At 45.5% G+C, this 19903-nt stretch overlaps 1 protein-coding gene across 1 annotated transcript; it reads left to right on the top strand.

Moving 5' to 3' along the window:
* Positions 1–2007: 2007 nt before the first annotated feature.
* On the top strand, positions 2008–11883 carry med1 (mediator complex subunit 1). The gene is made up of 16 exons (XM_027009184.2): positions 2008–2131; positions 2596–2699; positions 2831–2909; positions 3087–3141; positions 3274–3406; positions 3546–3574; positions 3899–3970; positions 4082–4156; positions 4260–4423; positions 4824–4935; positions 5205–5329; positions 5452–5576; positions 5750–5951; positions 6080–6175; positions 6285–6390; positions 6751–11883. The coding sequence occupies exons 1-16, from the start codon at positions 2008–2010 to the stop codon at positions 10568–10570; spliced, it is 5421 nt and encodes a 1806-aa protein (XP_026864985.2). The 3' UTR covers positions 10571–11883.
* The last annotated feature ends 8020 nt before the right edge of the window (positions 11884–19903 follow it).

Genomic DNA, 19903 nt, shown 5'->3' with positions numbered 1-19903 from the left:
GCTGGAAAATGTACAAAATCCAGAAATAACCAAGTAATATTGCTCTGAAATATAGTGGAATTTGAGAATTTCCAAATGCACAAGTTAGAGTATTATGGCTGATTTTCCAGATATCGAATAAGCCTGGTGTTGGAATAAATTACAGTTCCAATAAAATTAAACTAAAATCAAATTATGGAATAAATGTAAAAGTAATATAAATATGTATAACTTACTAGTATAACTTACAAGTTTGGTGGCAAATTTAGTAGTGCAAGAAAATTGATGCAATAAAATACAGTTTTATTTTATTATTTATTTATTTATTTACAGTGGTTGTTGTGTACTCTACATATATGAACTCCCCAGAGTGTCCAAAGTCAAAAGTAGAGTTTTTCTCTTATTACAGTGTCAGAAGCTCTGGGACCCTCTGGAATGGCACAACAGTGGAATATATCACTCTGGTTCTCTCCCTCACAAACAAACACATTCACGCAGTACAACAGAGAAGTGTGTTCACAAGCACTACACCACCAAGCTGATTCAGCTTCCGATTTAACTTCGGCGTATTTCTCCAGTTTCAAGACGTGTCATAAATGCCATTCGTTCTGAAGTTAGTTGGTGCTTACACAGAAGGGTATGTTTACACATTAATAATCATCAGCGATTATTATCATCATATCTGATTAGATTATGGCTTGATTAGCCTAGTCTATGTAATGACATGTTCTCTGACATGTTCTCTGTAGTTCAAGTGCTCGTGTAGTTGACATGTATCGTGTCAACATGTATGTCTTATTGTTTTGGGGAAGTGTTAGATGGGGGAGAGCTGACTTTAAGCAGACCGTGTCACTCACTGGCCCCACTCAACCTCAGCTACACTGCAGCGACAGCCAAGGCAGCAGAGCCAAGATGGCGGATCAAGGCTTATCTAGCGTGCCAGCGTGCCCGAGACTCAGAACCAAAATGGTGGATCAATGAAGACCTTAATGGCAAGGAATCAAAGAGATCGGCAACAGTGGTGCCTGCTTTGTGAGCCAGCTGCATATCAGGGGGCAGGAGAGGGTTATTTACCACCAGTGAACCTGCTCCTCTCACCCAATGCATAGGCAGGGGGGAAGGGTCTACTGCCATGCCGGGGTGAAGTACCTTCTGATTGATGGCACCGCTTCAGCTCAGAGCCTGCCTCGGTGCCCGCGTGTAGTGCCCACTCTGAAACACACACACACACACACACACACACACACACACATGCACCACCATTCCACAGATATGCTGGCACTCATATCAAGCCCATCCGCTGCCAGCTCCCAGTAGACACATCAATTACACTGGGCATCTCTTCTATCTCTCATCGCCCCCTATTTCTTACACACACACTCACACACACACACACACACACACACACACACACACACACACGTACACACACACACACACACAAACTTTCCATGGGCTGTGTATGGCTATGTATTGTGTGTACGCAGCACAAATTTAAGAAAATGTTGGTGGCTTTTGTTCAAAGTGTGCGTATTTGTTAATGATTAATTTATGGGGTGGCTGAGCTGAAAGAAATCATTTATGGAATGGCAGCGTGTCGCGAGCCTGTCAGTTGCGCCCTCTGGTGTTTTGAACTTGTTACTGTACTAATGAATGAATTAATTTTGCACTACGTTATGTTCCCTGTAACAGACGTTAATAATTTAGACTATCTTGTTATAGAATTGTTTTACAGTTTCTGTCATTATCTCAAATAAAGTTATTAAAATTATTTATTTATTTCCACAAGCATTCAAACTAGTGATTTAATGTGAGTGAACAGTTGAGGACATTCTATTTTACTTATTGTGGACTCTAGATCAGCGTATATTCAATGCATATCTAGTTGTATAACAAGTGTATATTTGTATAATGGTATATAACTATACAGAGTGGTGCTGAAGGACTGGCCGTCAGCGTCCGCGTCGCAAGCTCACGTCACCGTGTTGCGACACCGTATCACATGAAAAGCGACGGGGACTTGCGAAGATGGCGGCGGCGGCGGCGGCAGCGTCGATGCAGAGCTGTAGCCCCGCCGGAGAGGCGGCGGTGCTAAACCAAAGCGTCGGGACCCCCGCACCTTCGGACCGGGCTAAACTGGAGGAAGGGACAGGTGTGTGTGTGCACGATCGCACGCAAATACAGCTCGCAGTCATTTGAACGAACCGATCGGCGGCCGTGCGGAGTTTTTGTTTACTGCATTCTGCATGCTAGCTAACTTAGCTACGTAGCTAGCCCGAGTTAGCTGTTTTCATAAGGATCGCATTAGAGTAGCCGTCTTCCGTGGTTGTCGGCTTTTAGCCTAGACACTCGTCGAGAATCTTTTTAATTTGTCCGCTTTGGTTAGGACATGTGTCAGCAGTATGGCTGTAGCTTGTGGACATTAGTTTTAGCCTTACGTCGTGACAGATGCTTCGCTATTGCTGGCTAGATACTTCCCCGCAGAAGCAAAGAAGCTTTCTTATACGCTTTCTTGCTCTTATCCACGAGCCAGGTTTCTAGATTTTTTAACTTACCGTCGTAGTTAACATCTTGTAGGAAGTACACTGACCAAACTGCACATGTTCTCCTTTACAGAGGCGGAGAAGCAGAGTCGTGTGAATGCTTTGCTGGAGCGATTGCATGCTAAGCATGTGTCTCGACCCTGGCAGGAAACCAGTAAAGTCGTGCGACAGGCAATGGTAAGGAGCAGTAGCTGGGCTGGCTTGTCTGCCTAACCGTACGTACTCGGTGCTCAGTATGTTCACTCTTTCAGGGGGTTTATTTTGTTGTTGTTGTTGTTGTTGTTGTTGTTGTTGTTCTCTCTGCTCAGGAAAAGCGAGGTGCGATGAGTTCAGATGGACATCAGCTCCTGCTTACATGTTTAGAGACACTACAAAGAGCACTAAAGGGTAAGGGCTTTACCTCAAGTCTTGTTTATTAGACACCACAGAAGCATGATACAATGACATGTTTAAAAAAGATAATATTTATAATTCAGGTTTATATTTACAAATGCAAAGTGTGTATGGATTTCCTGTTAGGGCCATATGTTTTCTTAACTTTTTTGTTCTTCAACACTTGATCAGTGTCCTCGCTGGCCTCTATGACTGACCGCCTGGAGTCTATTGCTCGTCAGAACATGTAGGTTTCACGTTGTTCTTTCTTCCTGTATTCTTGTCTTTCTGTATGTTGCTTGCTCTTTCACTACAGGCCCACTGTCTGTGAGTCATGCCTTCGTTAAGCCCCTCCCCCGCCGTCTGTTTTGGCCCGCAGGTTGGGCTCCCACCTGAGTCCCTCAGAAACGGAGTGCTACATCACCTCCGACATGTTCTACGTCGAAGTTCAGCTGGACACAGTTGGTCAACTGGTGGACGTCAAAGTAGCCCACCACGGCGAGAACCCTGCGGTGAGAGAGCAGGTCGCACATGTATATTCAGAAGTAGGGGATTTTGGAGTGGATCAGGCAGAGTTCAGAAATGGCTCGGTTAGATGAGAGATTGTGCTGTAGACTTGTTATTAACACCTAGTCCCCATTCTTTTTGTAGAGCTGTCCAGAGCTGATCCAACATCTAAGGTAAGCAAATGTGGCCTGGATATACTAACAGATTTCATTGTTTCTACAGTGACAGTTATTAAACCGAAACGTTTGGATTAGACTTTTAAATCATTTGGGAAAGGCCTGTAATTTGTTTTGATTTGACTGTAATTTGTTTTGCACTTTATGTAAGTATGCACGTACAAGTGAGCAATAACAGTTACAAAGTGTTTGTAACATGTTTACAGTAAAGTTGGTGGAGCGTGTGCGTATGGAGTTGCTCCGTTCTTACTTTTGCTGTAAGATAGTAGTGTATCTTTACTCTGGAGCTACTGCATAATTATTGTGTTGAATATTTAATAGAGAGAAAAACTTTGAGGAGTTCTCCAAACACCTGAAGGGTCTGGTCAACCTGTACAAGCTTCCTGGGGACAAGTGAGTGTTTAGTACTGCCTGTCTGTGGCGTAAAACCTTGTCCACCCAGCTCATATACTTGTTCACCTATCAATCAAACCACCTCTATGGATTTCTGCTTCTCCCTTCCAGCAAACTGAAGACCAAAATGTACCTGGCCCTGCAGTCTCTGGAGCTGGACCTCACCAAGATGATGCACATGTTTAGGTATGTGACACTGCTTTGAGTGCATGGACAAGCTCTCCCTGGAGTGCGTTTCTGCTCCAGGCTGGAGTGCTGTGGTGCAGTTCTGAATGTGTTTCTGCTCCAGGCTGGCCACCAACGCGAGCACCGTGGATATGGTCCTGCATGGCAGCGTAGGCGCACTGACGGCCCGGAGCGGCGGGCACCTGCTCTCCCTGCAGTGCTATGTCTCGCCGTACGACATCTTCGAGGAGGGCATGGGCACTCAGCTCTCCTTCACGGATGCGACTGGTCAGCATGTTTACCCTCGATCACATGATCAATTTGCTGTAGGCACAGTTTGTCCAGGACAGTCCTACTGTGAAATGCTTGTAGTGAGGCACAGGTAATTGTAAGGAATAGTCCAGCGTTCCATCTTTTTCAAACTAATCTCTGTCAACTGCATCTCTATCTTATAGTAGTTGACAGTTAACACATATTCAAGATCATTTCTCTGTGGCTACAAAAGAATAGATTAAAGAAATCTGATGACTAGGAGACTACTGGTATTGGAAACCCGTATTGGGTCAGTTGTTGATCTCTGGAACATTCCTGAGAGGTTTTCTGTGTCACAGAATCAACGCTGGTTGATCCATGACATGGCAAGTTGATTATTTCTTGTGCACCACCATGCTCATGTTCTGTGGTGCAGTCCCTCGCTCCCTGGGTGTGAGCGTGTCCGTAACCGTGGAGGGAACGTCGTCGATCTACAAACTTCCCATTGCTCCTCTCATCACAGGATCCCACCCTGTGGACAACAAAGGGTAAGTCTCACACACCATCACTAGATGATACAATATACTGCTTGACGATCATCATCGCAGTATTGGCCTTTGTAATTGAGATTGAATAAATGCTGCAATATGCAGTTCTGTCTGTGCTATGCAGCTATAAGTGTTTGTTGTTGTTTTTTCTAAAAAACTCCAGGCTACTAGAAGCAATCATTCTGAAAGTAAAATGAAACACCAAGTTTGAGGCACGTGGTTGAGTGCTGAGTGTACGAGTCTTCCTCTCCTCCCTACTTTGGTTCTAGGACTCCAACGTTTTCGCCAGTGACAAACTCCAACTGTGTGGATCTGCCAGCGTGCTTCTTCCTGAGGATGAACTGCCCCATGCCTTTCTCCCCATCCTTCATTCAGAAAATGGCCAACGTAACAGGTAAGACGAGCAAGGATAAAAAGGCAAGAGGTCTCATGTTTAGTGCCACTTCTGAACTACAGTGTTGTTTTACAGTTACTGCACAAAGTCAAGGTATAATTGGATGTGTGTTGTCTCTTTAGGTATCCCTGTGTTTGAGTCTGCTCCAGCCTTGTCTCCGCTATATGACCTCATCATTAAGAGCCAGCTCCGTGATGACGAGAACGTCAGTTCTGCAGCGTCTGCCGTGTCCATGCGCTTCTATGCTGTAAATAATCATCTTCATCAGCATCATTGTAAACATCTGTGTAATCAATTGGATTGTGTACTTGGGTCCAGGATAATAGTTAAGTAATTATTGGGGGTTCTTTTGTACTATGACCCTCCTGTGTGATGTCTGACCTTTCTCTGACCTCCCGTATGATGTGTCTGCTTGGCTAGTCATTACCAGGGCAGCAGCACTGTTACTTCCTGAATGGGAATGCCCCAGTGCAGGATGGGAGATCTCTGCAAGGGGCTCTCGTGTCTAAAATTCCATTCAGGCACCCTGCCCACGTGCCTGCCCTGCTGGACATCATACGCCATCAGGCCGCTTACAACACCTTGATTGGCAGCTGTGTCAAAAAGACCTACATAAAGGAAGGTGGGCTGTCTCTTTATCTGCAGTTCCCCTTCAAGAAGATAATGCTGGCGGATACTGTTGGTTGGTCGTCAGAAATACACTGTAGTCGTTAGTGCAGCACTAGTGCGTCATGGTGTCCTTTCCTGTAGACAACCCAGGACTGCTGCAGTTTGAAGTGTGTCCACTGACCGACTCCAGTTTCAGTGTGTCCTTCCAGCATCCCGTGAACGAGTCTCTCGTTTGTGGTGAGGACACGTCGTAATCCTACCGTTTCATCAGCCTTCACATATACAAGATCAGACTGTTGGATCCCCTGAGATTCTGTCTCCCGTTCCATCTCTCTTCTATTCTCAGTGGTTATGGACGTAATTGACTCCAGGCAGGTGGCCTGTAAGCTCTACAAGGGCTTGTCTGATGCTTTGATCTGCACGGATGAATTCATTACTAAAGTGGTGCAGAGGTAAGCGTGTAGTACCGCCCCATGTCCCAGTCCAATCCTCAGGGACCCCAGCCAGATGCCCACAGTTTCACTCACTCCCAGCTCCTAACATGCCTGAACCATGCCAATAAGAGTAACTAATACCTGCGGCATTTGTGTTGGGAGCTGAGATGGAGTAAAGTGTCCCATTTGGAAATCCCCAAGGACTGGAATATGAAACACCTGCTTTAGATCACAGAACAATGACAGCCGAGCAGAACATTAGTTGGCATGATTAGCACCTGGAAGACGTCCTGGTGGACATAAGACACTAATTAGCAGTACACGTGTGAATTTCCATGAGATCAAAATGTTTTCCTTTATCGTTCTTCCCGTCTTTAGATGCATGTCCATCCCTGTGACGATGAGAGCTATCCGACGCAAAGCAGAGACTATCCAGGCAGACACCCCTGCTTTGTCCCTGATAGCTGAAACAGTGGAGATAATGGTGAAGAAGAACCTGCCTCCCACAGGCAGCCCAGGATACATGGGAATGGGCACAGGGCCCGATGGGAACCACCCCATGGGCCTTCCTGGTATTGGAGGAGGCACTACCCCAACCGGAGGAGGTGCTGGGGCAGGTGGGCCAAGCGGGGCATTTCAGGGCCCCATTACGTCACTCTTTAACATGAATCGTCAAGGCGGGTCAGTTGTGGACGCCATGGGGCAGATGGGCACCCAGCCGCAGCAAATGCAGCAACAGGCCCCACAGCACAGCCACAGCTCGGACGACTTCAGCAAGGTGACCCAGAACCCGATACTAACCAGCTTGCTGCAGATAACAGGAAGCGTCGGGTCCAGTCCCACCCCCCAGACCTCGGGAGGTTCACAGCCTCACCAGACTCCACCGCCCACCACGTCTCCTGCTAGTAACACCAAAAACCACCCCATGCTGATGAACTTGCTGAAGGACAACCCTTCACAGGACTTTGCTGCCCTGTATGGTAGCAGCCCTCTGGAGAGGCAGAACTCTTCTGGTTCCCCACGGACAGACAGCCAAGGTCAGCCCTGTCAAGGCGGAGGCACCAAGGGCAAAAAGAAGCGTCCAAGGGCATCTGACAAAGCTGTGACCAGTGCGGGAGGCAGCGTAGGGATGAAACAGCAACCTCCGCAACAGCAGGTGGGGGGCATGACCCAGCAGCTCCACCACACACACCACCCGACCGAAGACGACTTCCACCGTGAGCTCTTCTCCATGGACGTCGACGCCTCGCAAAACCCAATCTTTGATGTCAATCTTCCGGGTGATGGGCTGGACACGCCTCACAGTATCACGCCAGCCCCAAGTCAGTGCGGGACCCCGCCCACAGGTGCTGGGATGCCGTACCACCCACAGTCACACGTTCAGGCTCAGACGCAAGCTCAGTCCCAGCCAGCAGGGTCAATCCCTCGCATGGTACGGCTCTCCAGCTCCGACAGCATCGGCACCGACATCAACGACATTTTGTCTGATCTTCCTGACCAGGCCCCTAAGGGCAGCAGTGCAAGTCATGGACAGCATCACATGGCTGGGGAGGAAGGCGGATCCCTGGGAACGCCGTTAAGGGATTCCTCCAGCTCCGGACAGGGCAGCACTGTATTCGAGGCTGATCTGTTTAATGCCAACAGCAATGAGAATCCCTTCACTGATCCAGCAGATTTGATTGCAGAAGCCACTACAGCAGCAACACCAAACAGTGATGTCTCCTCAAGCAATTTCTTCACAGACACAGATTTTAACCCAGAACTGCTTCCTGGACAGGCGACCTTCTCACAGAATTACTTCGAGGACAGTTCGCCAAGCCCGGAGCCAGATATGGAGTTGGTGAAGGGCTTCAGTGGGGGCAGTCAGCAAAACACCCCCTCAGGAACTCCTCAGAATCCCACCTTGCATGGGCGAAGCACCCCTGACACCTCCTTAAAGGACCCTTTTGACATGAGCTTGGTTTTCAGTGGTAACAGCGGAGGAGGAAAGCCACTGCTGGGCCCAGCGCCGGATATGGGAGACTCCCATTCCTCTCACGGAGCTGGAAGCCAGAGTCCGCTCATGATGAGCATAGGCTCAATGGGCAGTGACTTCAAAAGCAGTGAACTAAAAGTCAAGCAGCCAATGAGACTGAAAGAAGACAGCGGAGGAGGAAACTCTGGTATGGTGATGGGAGGTACTGGTTCTTCTGAAGCGAAACAGGTCAAACGCAGTCGTACCCCTTCCAGCGAGGGAAAGTCAAAAGACAAACCACCCAAGCGGAAAAAGCTGGATCCTGATGGGAAGTCTCCCTCACACAGCTCAGGAGGTAGGCCCTATACCCCTCCAAGCGGGAGTGTCGTGGGCACTGGAGGATCGCTCGTTGGAGGGGGGTCCAAATCTCCAGGGAGTTCAGGTCGTTCTCAGACCCCTCCAGGAGGTGCCACACCTCCTATACCTAAAATCACAATACAGATCCCCAGGACCTTAACAAAGACATCTTCTCATGGAGCTTATACATCGAGCAGTTCCACCAGTGGCAGTGCTGGTGTTGCCAGTGGCACGAGTAGCAGCAAAAGCCACCATTCCCACTCCTCCTCATCCATGGGGAAGATCAAAAGCAGTAAGTTGGAGGGCTCCATGGGACAAGGCAACAGCTCCAAGCCACCTGGAACAGTAGGCAGTGGGAGTGGCCTGCCTACTCAGTCCAAAAGCTCCTCCTTGGGGATGGGTTCAGGCAAACCGGGCTCTTCTCCAATTACCAAGCACGGAATGTCTGGATCAAGTGGTGGTGGCAGTGGTGGAGCAGTGAGTGGGAATAAAATGAAGGCCCAGGGAGGCAAGCCTCCTGGATCCCTGATGAATCCCAACATTAAGCCCAACATCTCTCCCTCACACTCTCGCTCTGGCACCACGGAAAAACTTTCGTCCCCAATGAAGCTTCAGCAGGGCCAGGTCCCTGGTACGCCTCCGTCCTCAAAAGCAAAGTCCCCGATTGGTTCTGGAAGTGGTAGTTCCGGAGGGACAAAGTCCTCTTCTGGATGTGGGATGAGTTCCCAAAAGCAGTTAGGAAGTGGCTCATCTTCTGGCTCTTCCTCATCCTCTACTTCCTCTGCTGGCTCCTCCTCTTCCTCGGGTTCCATGTCCTTTTCTTCCAGCCAGTCTCAGTATGGGGGGAGTGGAGGAGGTGGAGGGGGCTGTGGTACAGGGGGAGGAGGTGGCAACAACCCCAATGCCAAGGGCAAATCTCCTAGCCGAAACAAAAAGCCATCGCTGACAGCAGTGATAGACAAGCTGAAGAGCGTGGGTGGCGGCGGGATTGGAGGAGAGGAGGGCGAAGGATGCGGGGGTGGCGGAGGTGGTGCTGGAGGCGCAGGCGGAGGAGTTCCCCAAAACGTTGGCCCTCCATCCTCCAAGCATGTCATGTCCTCACAGGGAGGAGACTACCTCAGCAAACGAGACAAAATGGACAGGGAAAGCAAGTTGAAGTCCGTGTCTGCTCCAGGGGCCGGCTCCAGTGACAAAAAGCTTATGGACCCAAAGGGCGGTGGGGTGAGCAGCACAGGTGTGGCTAAGATCATTATCAGCAAGCCAGATGGCGGTTCTCCAAGCATAAAGTCTAAAGTCACCCTCCAGAAGCCAGGGGAGGGATCAGGTGAAGGCTCCATGCGGCCCCAACATTCGGGCCTCAAAGCGTCACCCATGTTCAGTGGCTCAACACCTAAACACGACCGCAGCTCCCCCAGTCACAGCCGGTCGCCGGGGTACACGCCTCTGAACCCAGACAGCGAGAGCGAGTCTGGCAGCAGCTCAGTTGCAGAGAAATCCCATCAGAACAGCCCCAGCTCAGACGACGACCAGACCATGAGACCCCTCCAACCGCCGCAAGACTACATGAGCTCCATGTCGGTCAGCCTGGGAGAAAAACACAAGAAGCACAAAAAAGAGAAAAAAAAGCAGAAAGAGAGAGAGCGAGAGAGAGAGAGGGACAGAGAAAGGGATCGAGAGAAGGAGAAGAAAAAGTCAATGTCTTGTGGCCCTTCCTCTCACCCAATGAAAGCAGACAGTTGGTCCAGGTCTCCTATGTCTTGCTCAGACCCGTCTATGTCCATGCTTGGCTCTGAGCGGACCTCTCGACTCAGTCCCATGTACATGCATACTGAGGACGATGACCTCATGGATTCTGCTCTAACTGGCAATCTAGAACCATTCAAATAATCATTTGTTTGAGAAGGTCACTTGGGATGTAAATGTTTGCTGTCATTTGTTTATTTTATTTCTAATTTTACATTTTAGAATATTGGATTTCTGTAACTCGATAAAGGCCCTGTTATTTGATTAACGTTACTCATGCCACTTTTAACGCAGTCCTCAGTCTGCGGTCTGTCAATCTCTAAGTAACTGTTAAAAAAAAAAAAAAACAGGTGAGGTTTTTAAAAAAAAGTTTTAAATGGAAAGAGTGAACCCAAACCACTGGATTCAGGGATTGAGATACAAGGTTTTAAGTTGCTGTCATGTTGTACAGTTACAGTCATCAAGCCTTTATCAGTAATTATTGATCATGAAGTGAACATTCTAAACCTGTCAATGTAAAACTACACTGTGAAATTCAACATGATCAGACTGTCTAAAATAATCTAAATTATTTGTAATGACCAGTACTCAAGTTAACTGAACAAGCTTTTTTTGTCTATTTAATGTTTACCTTTTGTCTAAAAGGGGGGGGGGGGGGTCCCACTGTATTTTTTTCAAAGTTAAAAAGTGAGAAAGAAAAAAGCTCCCTTCTCCCCTGAAACGCTCTGTGTTTAAAACTAGAATATCCAGATTTTATAGTATTGGGCCAATATGCCTTAATTTTGTTACAGTATTTTAATACACTCCTTTATCATTTGGTTATTTGTATCATGATTATTTAACAGGAAATCTTTACATGTAGCTTTGCCTGCGCAGAGGAGCATTGTAGATTAGGTTAGCGTTTTCCCTTTCTTTGTAAATATGCAGATCGTTTTAGTGGACTGGAATAAACATGGCAACGCTGAGGGTGTGTGCGTCTTGAGCCTGACTGTGACGTGCATCGCCCACCAGCAGGTGGTGCTGTCGTACCTAAAAGTCGACTAGTCTGTGCAAAGTCGAATTTATTTTTATTTTTTTTATTATTTTTTTTTGTGGGCGAGCAGTCTGAGCAAGAGTTGAAAAATGTGGTGCTGCGGTAGTTTTTCTGCAGTCATGAAAATAATGTTTTAGTGACGTTGTTGTAAATGGCTAGAAAATTAATTTGGTAGACAGTTAAAGCACTAGCATCAATTAAGATATTACTGAGAACCATAGTCCATGCAGAATCAGGTATTAGTTGTTAAGAAATAACAGCAATTAGTGGCAGCCTTGAATGTCTACAGAGGTTTGAATGGAAAATGGAACAGCTTTTTAAAAATTAATCAAATGTGTAAACATATATTTTTTTTTAATTCTCAATTTTGAGCAATGTGGTCTTGAACAATAAAGTGACGAACATGCAATGCTGTGATTGATAACTAAGGAATCACTATGCATTTTAGTGTTTATGACAGGTTCCTGTCTTAGTGCTGAGTCCTGAGGCTAATCCCCCACTTCCTGTGGGATGCTGTCTCATCTGCTCATGTGCATTTGGGCGTTGGTGAGACCTCGTCCATGTCTCTGAATCTGAAGCTTGAGAGGCCTATGTTTCCTGGCCGTTTCTGTGTACATGCATTTGCATGTGATGCATGCCCTGTATCATTCAATTTGATTATTTTTGCTATCTTTTTGGGGTTGAATCATTTCTTTATATGTCATGTCCCCAAAGTAATATGACATTGCACAGTGAGATACTTTATTTTTCCATGCAGAGTTGAATGCTGACATTCTTCCCTTTAATCAGTCACTGATTTTTTTTAACCTTGTGCTTGAAGAATTATGCTACGGCCTGTTCAATTCCATGCCTCTGGGCTTATACAATGCCTGGCCAAAAAAAAAGGTCGCGCACACTAATATTTTGTTAAACCACCTTTAGCTTTATGTCACGCATTCGCTGTGGCATCATTTCCACAAGCTTCTGCAATGTCACAACATTTATTTCAATCCATTGCATTCATTTTATGCCAAGATCTTGTATTGATGATGGGAGATTTGGACCACTGTGCAAAGTCTTCTCCAGCACATCCCAAAGATTCTCAATGGGGTTCAGGTCTGGACACTGTGGTGGCCAATCCATGTGTGAAAATGATGTCTCATACTCCCTGAACAACTCTTTCCTAATTTGAGTCCGATGAATCCTGGAATTGTCGTCTTGGAATATGCCTGTGCTATCAGGGAAGAAAAAATCCATTGATGGAATAACCTGATCGTTCAGTATATTCAGGTAGTCAGTTGACCTCATTCTTTGGGCACATAACGTTGCTGAACCTAGACTTGACCAACTGCAGCAACCCCAGATCATAGGAATGCCCCCACAGGCTTGTACGGTAAGCACTAAGCATGATGGGTGCATCACTTCAGCCACCTCTCTTCTTACACTGATCTAATCACTCTGGAACAGGGTAAATCTGGACTCATCAGACCACATGACCTTCTTCCATTGCTCCAGAGTCCAATCTTTATTCTCCCTAGCAAATTGAAGCCGTTTTTGCAAGTTAGCCTCAGTGACGAGTGGTTTTCTTAAGGCTACACAGCTGTTTGGTTCCCTGTGCATTGTGTGGAAATGCTCTTACTTTCACTATTAAACATATCCTTGAGTTCTACTGTTGTTTTTCTACGATTTGATTTCACCACATGTTTAAGTGATCGCCCATCACGATCATTCAAGATTTTTTTTCTGCCCACATTCCTTCCTTGAAGATGATGTTTCCCCACTGTCCTTCCACTTTTTAATAATACGTTGGACGGTTCTTAACCCGATTTTAGTAGTTTCAGCAATCTCCTTAGATGTTTTCTCTGCTTGATGCATGCCAATAATTTGACCCTTCTGAAACAGATTAACATCTTTTCCATGACCACAGGATGTGTCTTTTGACATGGTTGTTTAACAAATGAGAAGCTACTCACTGCATCAGTTAGGGTTTAATAACTTGTTGCCAGTTGAAACATAATCACCCATGCAGTAATTATCCAATGGGAGGTTCTTACCTATTTGCTTAGTTAAATCCAGGTAGTATATAATAGGTTTATGTGGACAATTCACTTTTTAACAGCACACAACCTTTAATAAGTATAATAAATTTAATAAGTATACTTTCCGACACTCAGCTTATGTTGCTGACACAATCATGTAGAACATCTTATAAATGTCTGGCTTTGTAAGTCTAGCCTGTAAGATGAATGATACTCATTAAACCAGTACACTATTATTTAATGGGTTGTCATACCTGTCCCACCTTGCTATTTTTAAAAATGTAGAAGTTTAAATCATAGCATTATTTGTAAGAGATGTAAATAGCTGGAGAGAAACCAAGAGAAGGTTTGCTGATAGGTTTGTTTAACACCTTCAGATAGGCCATCAGAATTAAGGATTTGTCATTTCCAGTGACAAGGCTAACTGCATTGGTGACATATTTGCATTGCCTATTGCTGTGGCAGCAGTGAAGTTAGGAAACTCAAAGAACTGATCTACACTCTTGGAACTTTAGCTGCCCATGAAATAAATGTTACAATTGAAACATCTACTTTGTCAGATATAAACCGGCTCCTCCTCCTACTAATTCAGAAGAACTTTGGAAGGACTTCTATACAAAACATCATGTTTCTCTTTAAACTGTATGTACTTAGCAATCTACAATTTTTGTGAGTACACAAAATAATCCCCATGCTTCAGCTCTATCGCTTACTGTGTGGCAATCTGTAGGCTGTTTTCACCGTCTGTCCAACTGCGATGTGATAAAAATTCCTGAGACAGCAAGCATTGTGTTCTTTCTTGCTAGCTGTCTCCTGGTCTCTTTTTAGACTTCTTTCCCTGGCCACACCTTTCCAAATGCTCTGCTTCCCTGCTCACATCTTCACCTCCATCTCACGCGCACTTTTTTTTTTCTTTTTTTTTTAACCGCTGACCTTTTAAAGTGGCTGAACCAACATCACCCTTCCGCTCCCTCTGCTCCGCCCAAAAGTCTCAGCCCTCTGCTGCTCATTTTGGCCATGCCTCTGTAAACAAGCTCAAGCCTCTGTCTCTCTCACTCCCCTCATCATCACACTCCCCTTCATCACACTCCCCTCATCATCGCACGCCCTGCATCACACACCCATTATCACCCTCACCTCATCATCACATGTGCCTCGTTACACAGCCCTCATCATCACACTCCCCTTCATCACACACCCCTCATCATCACACCCCTCATCATCTTGTGCCTCTCATCATCACTTGCTCCTCATGCCTGAGTGCACACATTTGATAGACATTAGGTACCGTGTGTTTGGATTTGTTTACTGTAACCCAAGCTGTGTTTGTGTTTAACCCACACTGTGTTTTATTTTGTGTCGTGTATGTTCTTGCTTTAACCTGCTTTGCTGCACAAACGCCCTCGTAAGACTGTGCCATGACACCGCAGCCTTGGACTAACGAGCTGTTTGCTTCCAGAATGCTTCTAATGCTCAGTCCACAGACTCAGGTGTGAGTGTTAGAAAGAGCCGAGGAGGAAGAAGAGGAGGAGGAATAAGAGGGGGACGAGGGAAGTGAGCTGAGTTTGGGCTGCTGTGTTTAACTGTCTCTGAGAAGGCTGTAGGACTGTCTGAGAAGGCTGTAGAACTGTCTCTGAGAAGGCTGTAGGACTGTCTGAGAAGGCTGTAGGACTGTCTGAGAAGGCTGTAGAACTGTCTCTGAGAAGGCTGTAGGACTGTCTCTGAGAAGGCTGTAGGACTGTCTCTGAGAAGGCTGTAGGACTGTCTCTGAGAAGGCTGTAGGACTGTCTCTGAGAAGGCTGTAGAACTGTCTCTGAGAAGGCTGTAGGACTGTCTCTGAGAAGGCTGTAGGACTGTCTCTGAGAAGGCTGTAGGACTGTCTCTGAGAAGGCTGTAGGACTGTCTCTGAGAAGGCTGTAGGACTGTCTCTGAGAAGGCTGTAGGACTGTCTCTGAGAAGGCTGTAGGACTGTCTCTGAGAAGGCTGTAGGACTGTCTCTGAGAAGGCTGTAGGACTGTCTCTGAGAAGGCTGTAGGACTGTCTCTGAGAAGGCTGTAGGACTGTCTCTGAGAAGGCTGTAGGACTGTCTCTGAGAAGGCTGTAGGACTGTCTCTGAGAAGGCTGTAGGACTGTCTCTGAGAAGGCTGTAGGACTGTCTCTGAGAAGGCTGTAGGACTGTCTCTGAGAAGGCTGTAGGACTGTCTGAGAAGGCTGTAGGACTCTCTCTGAGAAGGCTGTAGAACTGTCTCTGAGAAGGCTGTAGGACTGTCTCTGAGAAGGCTGTAGGACTGTCTCTGAGAAGGCTGTAGGACTGTCTCTGAGTAGACTGCAGGGAAGAGAAGACAGCATGGAGTTCTTGTTTCCACAGTGTTGTGCAGTTGTTGGGAATGTTTAAAAACAAGCATGAGTCAGCACCCAGATAAACATCTCTATGGATCTATTCTGGAAGTTTGAGTGAACAGTATTCTCGTTTAGAAATCACTTCCATTTGTTGTGTTTTAAAGTTCTACAGGCAAACCAACATAATTCCTTCCTCCAAACTGTAATAATATTATTGCAAGATAATTTATACTTTAGAAAAATGATTCATTGAAAGCAGAACATGTTTTACCTCAGTGGCTTTGCCTGTAATGTTCTGCAAATTCCTTTCACTCCTAACTCACCAGGACAAATATTTATGACTTTCCCATATGTTCCCTAGTAGTGCTGTAATCTTACATTTCGTGGACTCTACACAGTCAGTGGCATTTAGCTGGCCATGACAGAGACGCTTCCCGACATGAAGGACCTTATATTCCTGGCTTGAAGGACCGTACTTGATGCAGCAAAGGATTTCACTGGCTCAGCTCATACCTTTGTTTTCCTGCACTAAGTCATGTGAAACTGAGCTTAAAATAGAAGCTGAGTACAATAGAAGCTGACCCTAGACTCTGACACTTAACACTGAATGTGAGCATTAAACCCTCCTCACACAGGGCCAGTGGTGATCCATCCACTGAGCTAAATCTTTCAGTATGGAGTGAAATGCTGCAAACGCAGAAATTGTGTTCGGTATTGTGTTCAGTATTGTGTAATTGTGTTTGGTATTGTGATTGTGTTCGGGATTGTGTTTGGTATTGTATAATTGTGTTTGGTATTGTGTTCGGTGTTGTATCATTGTGTTCGGTATTGTCTTCAGTATTGTGTAATTGTGTTTGGTATTATGTAATTGTGTTCGGTATTGTGTTCAACATTATGTAATTGTGTTCAGTATTGCATAATTGTGTTCGGTATTGTGGCCTAGATGATAGTTTGGTCATTTTTTTGCACTGCTGTTTCTCCACAAGAGTTGTAAGACTTATACATGTTCATGCACACACACACACACACACATGTACTGTGTATTATACTCCATTCACATTTTCCACTAAACTGCAAGAACATCAAATAGAAACAAAAAATACACCTAAGCTGCCAGAATAATACATGCAGCTCAGCTGATATGTTATGCTGTTTTCTAAACAAGGCTTGAGTGTGTTTTTCCCCAGCAGTTCATTCCTTCTTTTTTCATGCACTGCAATTTGTAGAATTGGCCAGAGTGAAACCAATTACTCTATTACACACCAATTTAATTACAGATTTAATTGGCTTTTGATTGGTCTGTGGTTCCTGTTCCTGCAGTATCAGCATGTCCGCTTGTGATTAAATTATATCCTTTTCGGTTTAAATCATCTATTTTATTTTACCACAGGCTATGTAAAGCTTTCAATAATTTAAATGCTAAAAAGCAGTAATTTACTTTACTATAATGCAAAAAATGCAAATGCCAAGCTCACAGCTGGTGTTGGTATACACATATGTATATTGTGTTAACACAGGCATTAAAAAAAGTTAATAGCTGATTCAAAATGGGAGGCTGAATGGAGGAACCTACAGAATCCACTATGTTAAATTAACAGCTGCAGTGTTGGACACAAACGAACCCTGGAAGAGCTGATTCAGCACTGCTGAATTTGCGTGGCTGTACATGTGGGTAGTGTATAAAACAGACAGGAATTTTTGTAGACACCTTTAGGTAATAGTGAGGTTGGACAGGTATGACAGCCCATTAAGTAATAGTGTGGGTGGAGAGGTATGATAGCCTATTAAGTAATAGTGAGGTGGGATGGGTATGATAGCCATTAGGTAATAGTGAGGTGGAACGGGTATGATAGCCATTAGGCAATAGTGAGGTGGAACGGGTATGATAGCCCATTAGGTAATAGTGAGGTGGGACGGGTTTGATAGCCCATTAGGTAATAGTGAGGTGGGACGAGTATGATAGCCCATTAGGTAATAGTGAGGTGGGACCAGTATGATAGCCCATTAGGTAATAATGAGGTGGGACGGGTTTGATAGCTCATTAGGTAATAGTGAGGTGGGACGAGTATGATAGCCCATTAGGTAATAGTGAGGTGGGACCAGTATGATAGCCCATTAGGTAATAGTGAGGTGGGACCAGTATGATAGCCCATTAGGTAATAGTGAGGTGGGACGAGTATGATAGCCCATTAGGTAATAGTGAGGTGGGATGGGTTTGATAGCCCATTAGGTAATAGTGAGGTGGGACGAGTGTGATAGCCCATTACGTGATAGTGAGGTGGGACGAGTATGATAGCCCATTAGGTAATAGTGAGGTGGGACGAGTATGATAGCCCATTAGGTAATAGTGAGGTGGGACGAGTATGATAGCCCATTAGGTGATAGTGAGGTGGGACGAGTGTGATAGCCCATTACGTGATAGTGAGGTGGGACGAGCATGATAGCCCATTAGGTAATAGTGAGGTGGGACGAGCATGATAGCCCATTAGGTAATAGTGAGGTGGGACGAGCATGATAGCCCATTAGGTAATAGTGAGGTGGGACGAGCATGATAGCCCATTAGGTAATAGTGAGGTGGGACGAGCATGATAGCCCATTAGGTAATAGTGAGGTGGGACGAGCATGATAGCCCATTAGGTAATAGTGAGGTGGGACGAGTATGATAGCCCGTTAGGTAATAGTGAGGTGGGACGAGTATGATAGCCCATTAGGTAATAGTGAGGTGGGACAGGTTTGTAGCCTGTTAAGTAATAGCAGTTTAGAGATAATGAAGTGATGGAGCTGTGAAGACTGTGTAAGACAAACATAAATGGAAATCAGAAAGTAACAAAAGATGGAGTTGTGAATTTGGAACAGGAGCAAGAGAGGAAGGAAGATGTCAAATCAAGGCTGAACGGGGAAGGGCTGAAACACACAGAAGGAGGAGAGGTAGACAGAGGGAGTATGAGGGAGGAGGGCATGGATGTTTATTCAGTGGGGAAGAGGATCAGGTTGTACCTCATGCTCTGTGAACTTTGATCTTAATCCTCATCTGTTCCCACTGTTTCACGACTGGATCACACATACACTCACTCACACACACATACATACATAATCCATACTTTAATGTGATTACAAATGCACACAGACTAGTAGTGTGACAAATAATGTAAGAGTTTACCTAGCCATCTCTCTAAGATGACAAGCTCACTGCTCTCAAATGTGTGTGAGTGAGTGAACAGGGGGCGGAGCTTCATCACGCATGGTTCATTAGATATGGAGTTAAATGTTGTGAATGTAGCACTGTGCTCTCCTAGCTCAACTCAAACCTCTCGCTCAGACTCACTCCTCACTGCTGTGTGAGATCCTCAAATTCTGTGCCAGCTCAGACACATGCATAGGAACTGATTAGAATGACCTCGGAAACAAATGGTAAATTAATCTAAAAGCAAACGTGCCGCTCTGACCTATCTCGGCAGTGAATCAGTCTATTTTATCAAAGGGCAAATTAATATTTGAAATCTGCATTTTAGATTTATGCAGAATGCTGATCACAATGGAACAAAAGGCTTGATATCTGCTTCAAGATTAGCTTGGTAGTTTTTCAGTCTGAAAGCTTTTGAGAAGAAGCCATGTGATATTAGAGACACTTGTATTCCTTGTTGAGACAGGACTGTGCCCTCTTCATCTTTCTTTGACCCAGGTTAAGTGTACTACACTTAGTGCTCTAGCAAATGTTCTGTGCTTGATTATCCAGGAGTCTGATCCATGTCCATTTCAGCAAAATCACGCTACCTTTCCCAATGATCGTGACAGTTGTGCAGGGTCTACATATTTGACACCCTCAACGCGCACAACACCTACAGATGCCTGAAAACCAGTATGCTTATTCTCTCCATTGTATCAGTACAGATCAGTGGAAGTATCTGTGATGATTATTCGACACGTTTTTTTTTTCTTCGCTTCCTGTATAGTGAAGCTGCAAGCGCTACCAAATACGTACCAAAAGTAAGAAAACGCCAAAACGCGTCCGGGTCCTGTATAACTAAGACCAAAGGCAAGAACACTCACTACTATGCCAAGCTGCAAGTGAATGACTATATCTGC

This window comes from Electrophorus electricus, chromosome 14 (genome assembly GCF_013358815.1).
Source record: "Electrophorus electricus isolate fEleEle1 chromosome 14, fEleEle1.pri, whole genome shotgun sequence".
NCBI classification, from domain to species: domain Eukaryota; kingdom Metazoa; phylum Chordata; class Actinopteri; order Gymnotiformes; family Gymnotidae; genus Electrophorus; species Electrophorus electricus.
Note: the sequence above shows the minus strand (reverse complement) of the source record. Positions and strands in the feature narration are given on the sequence as shown.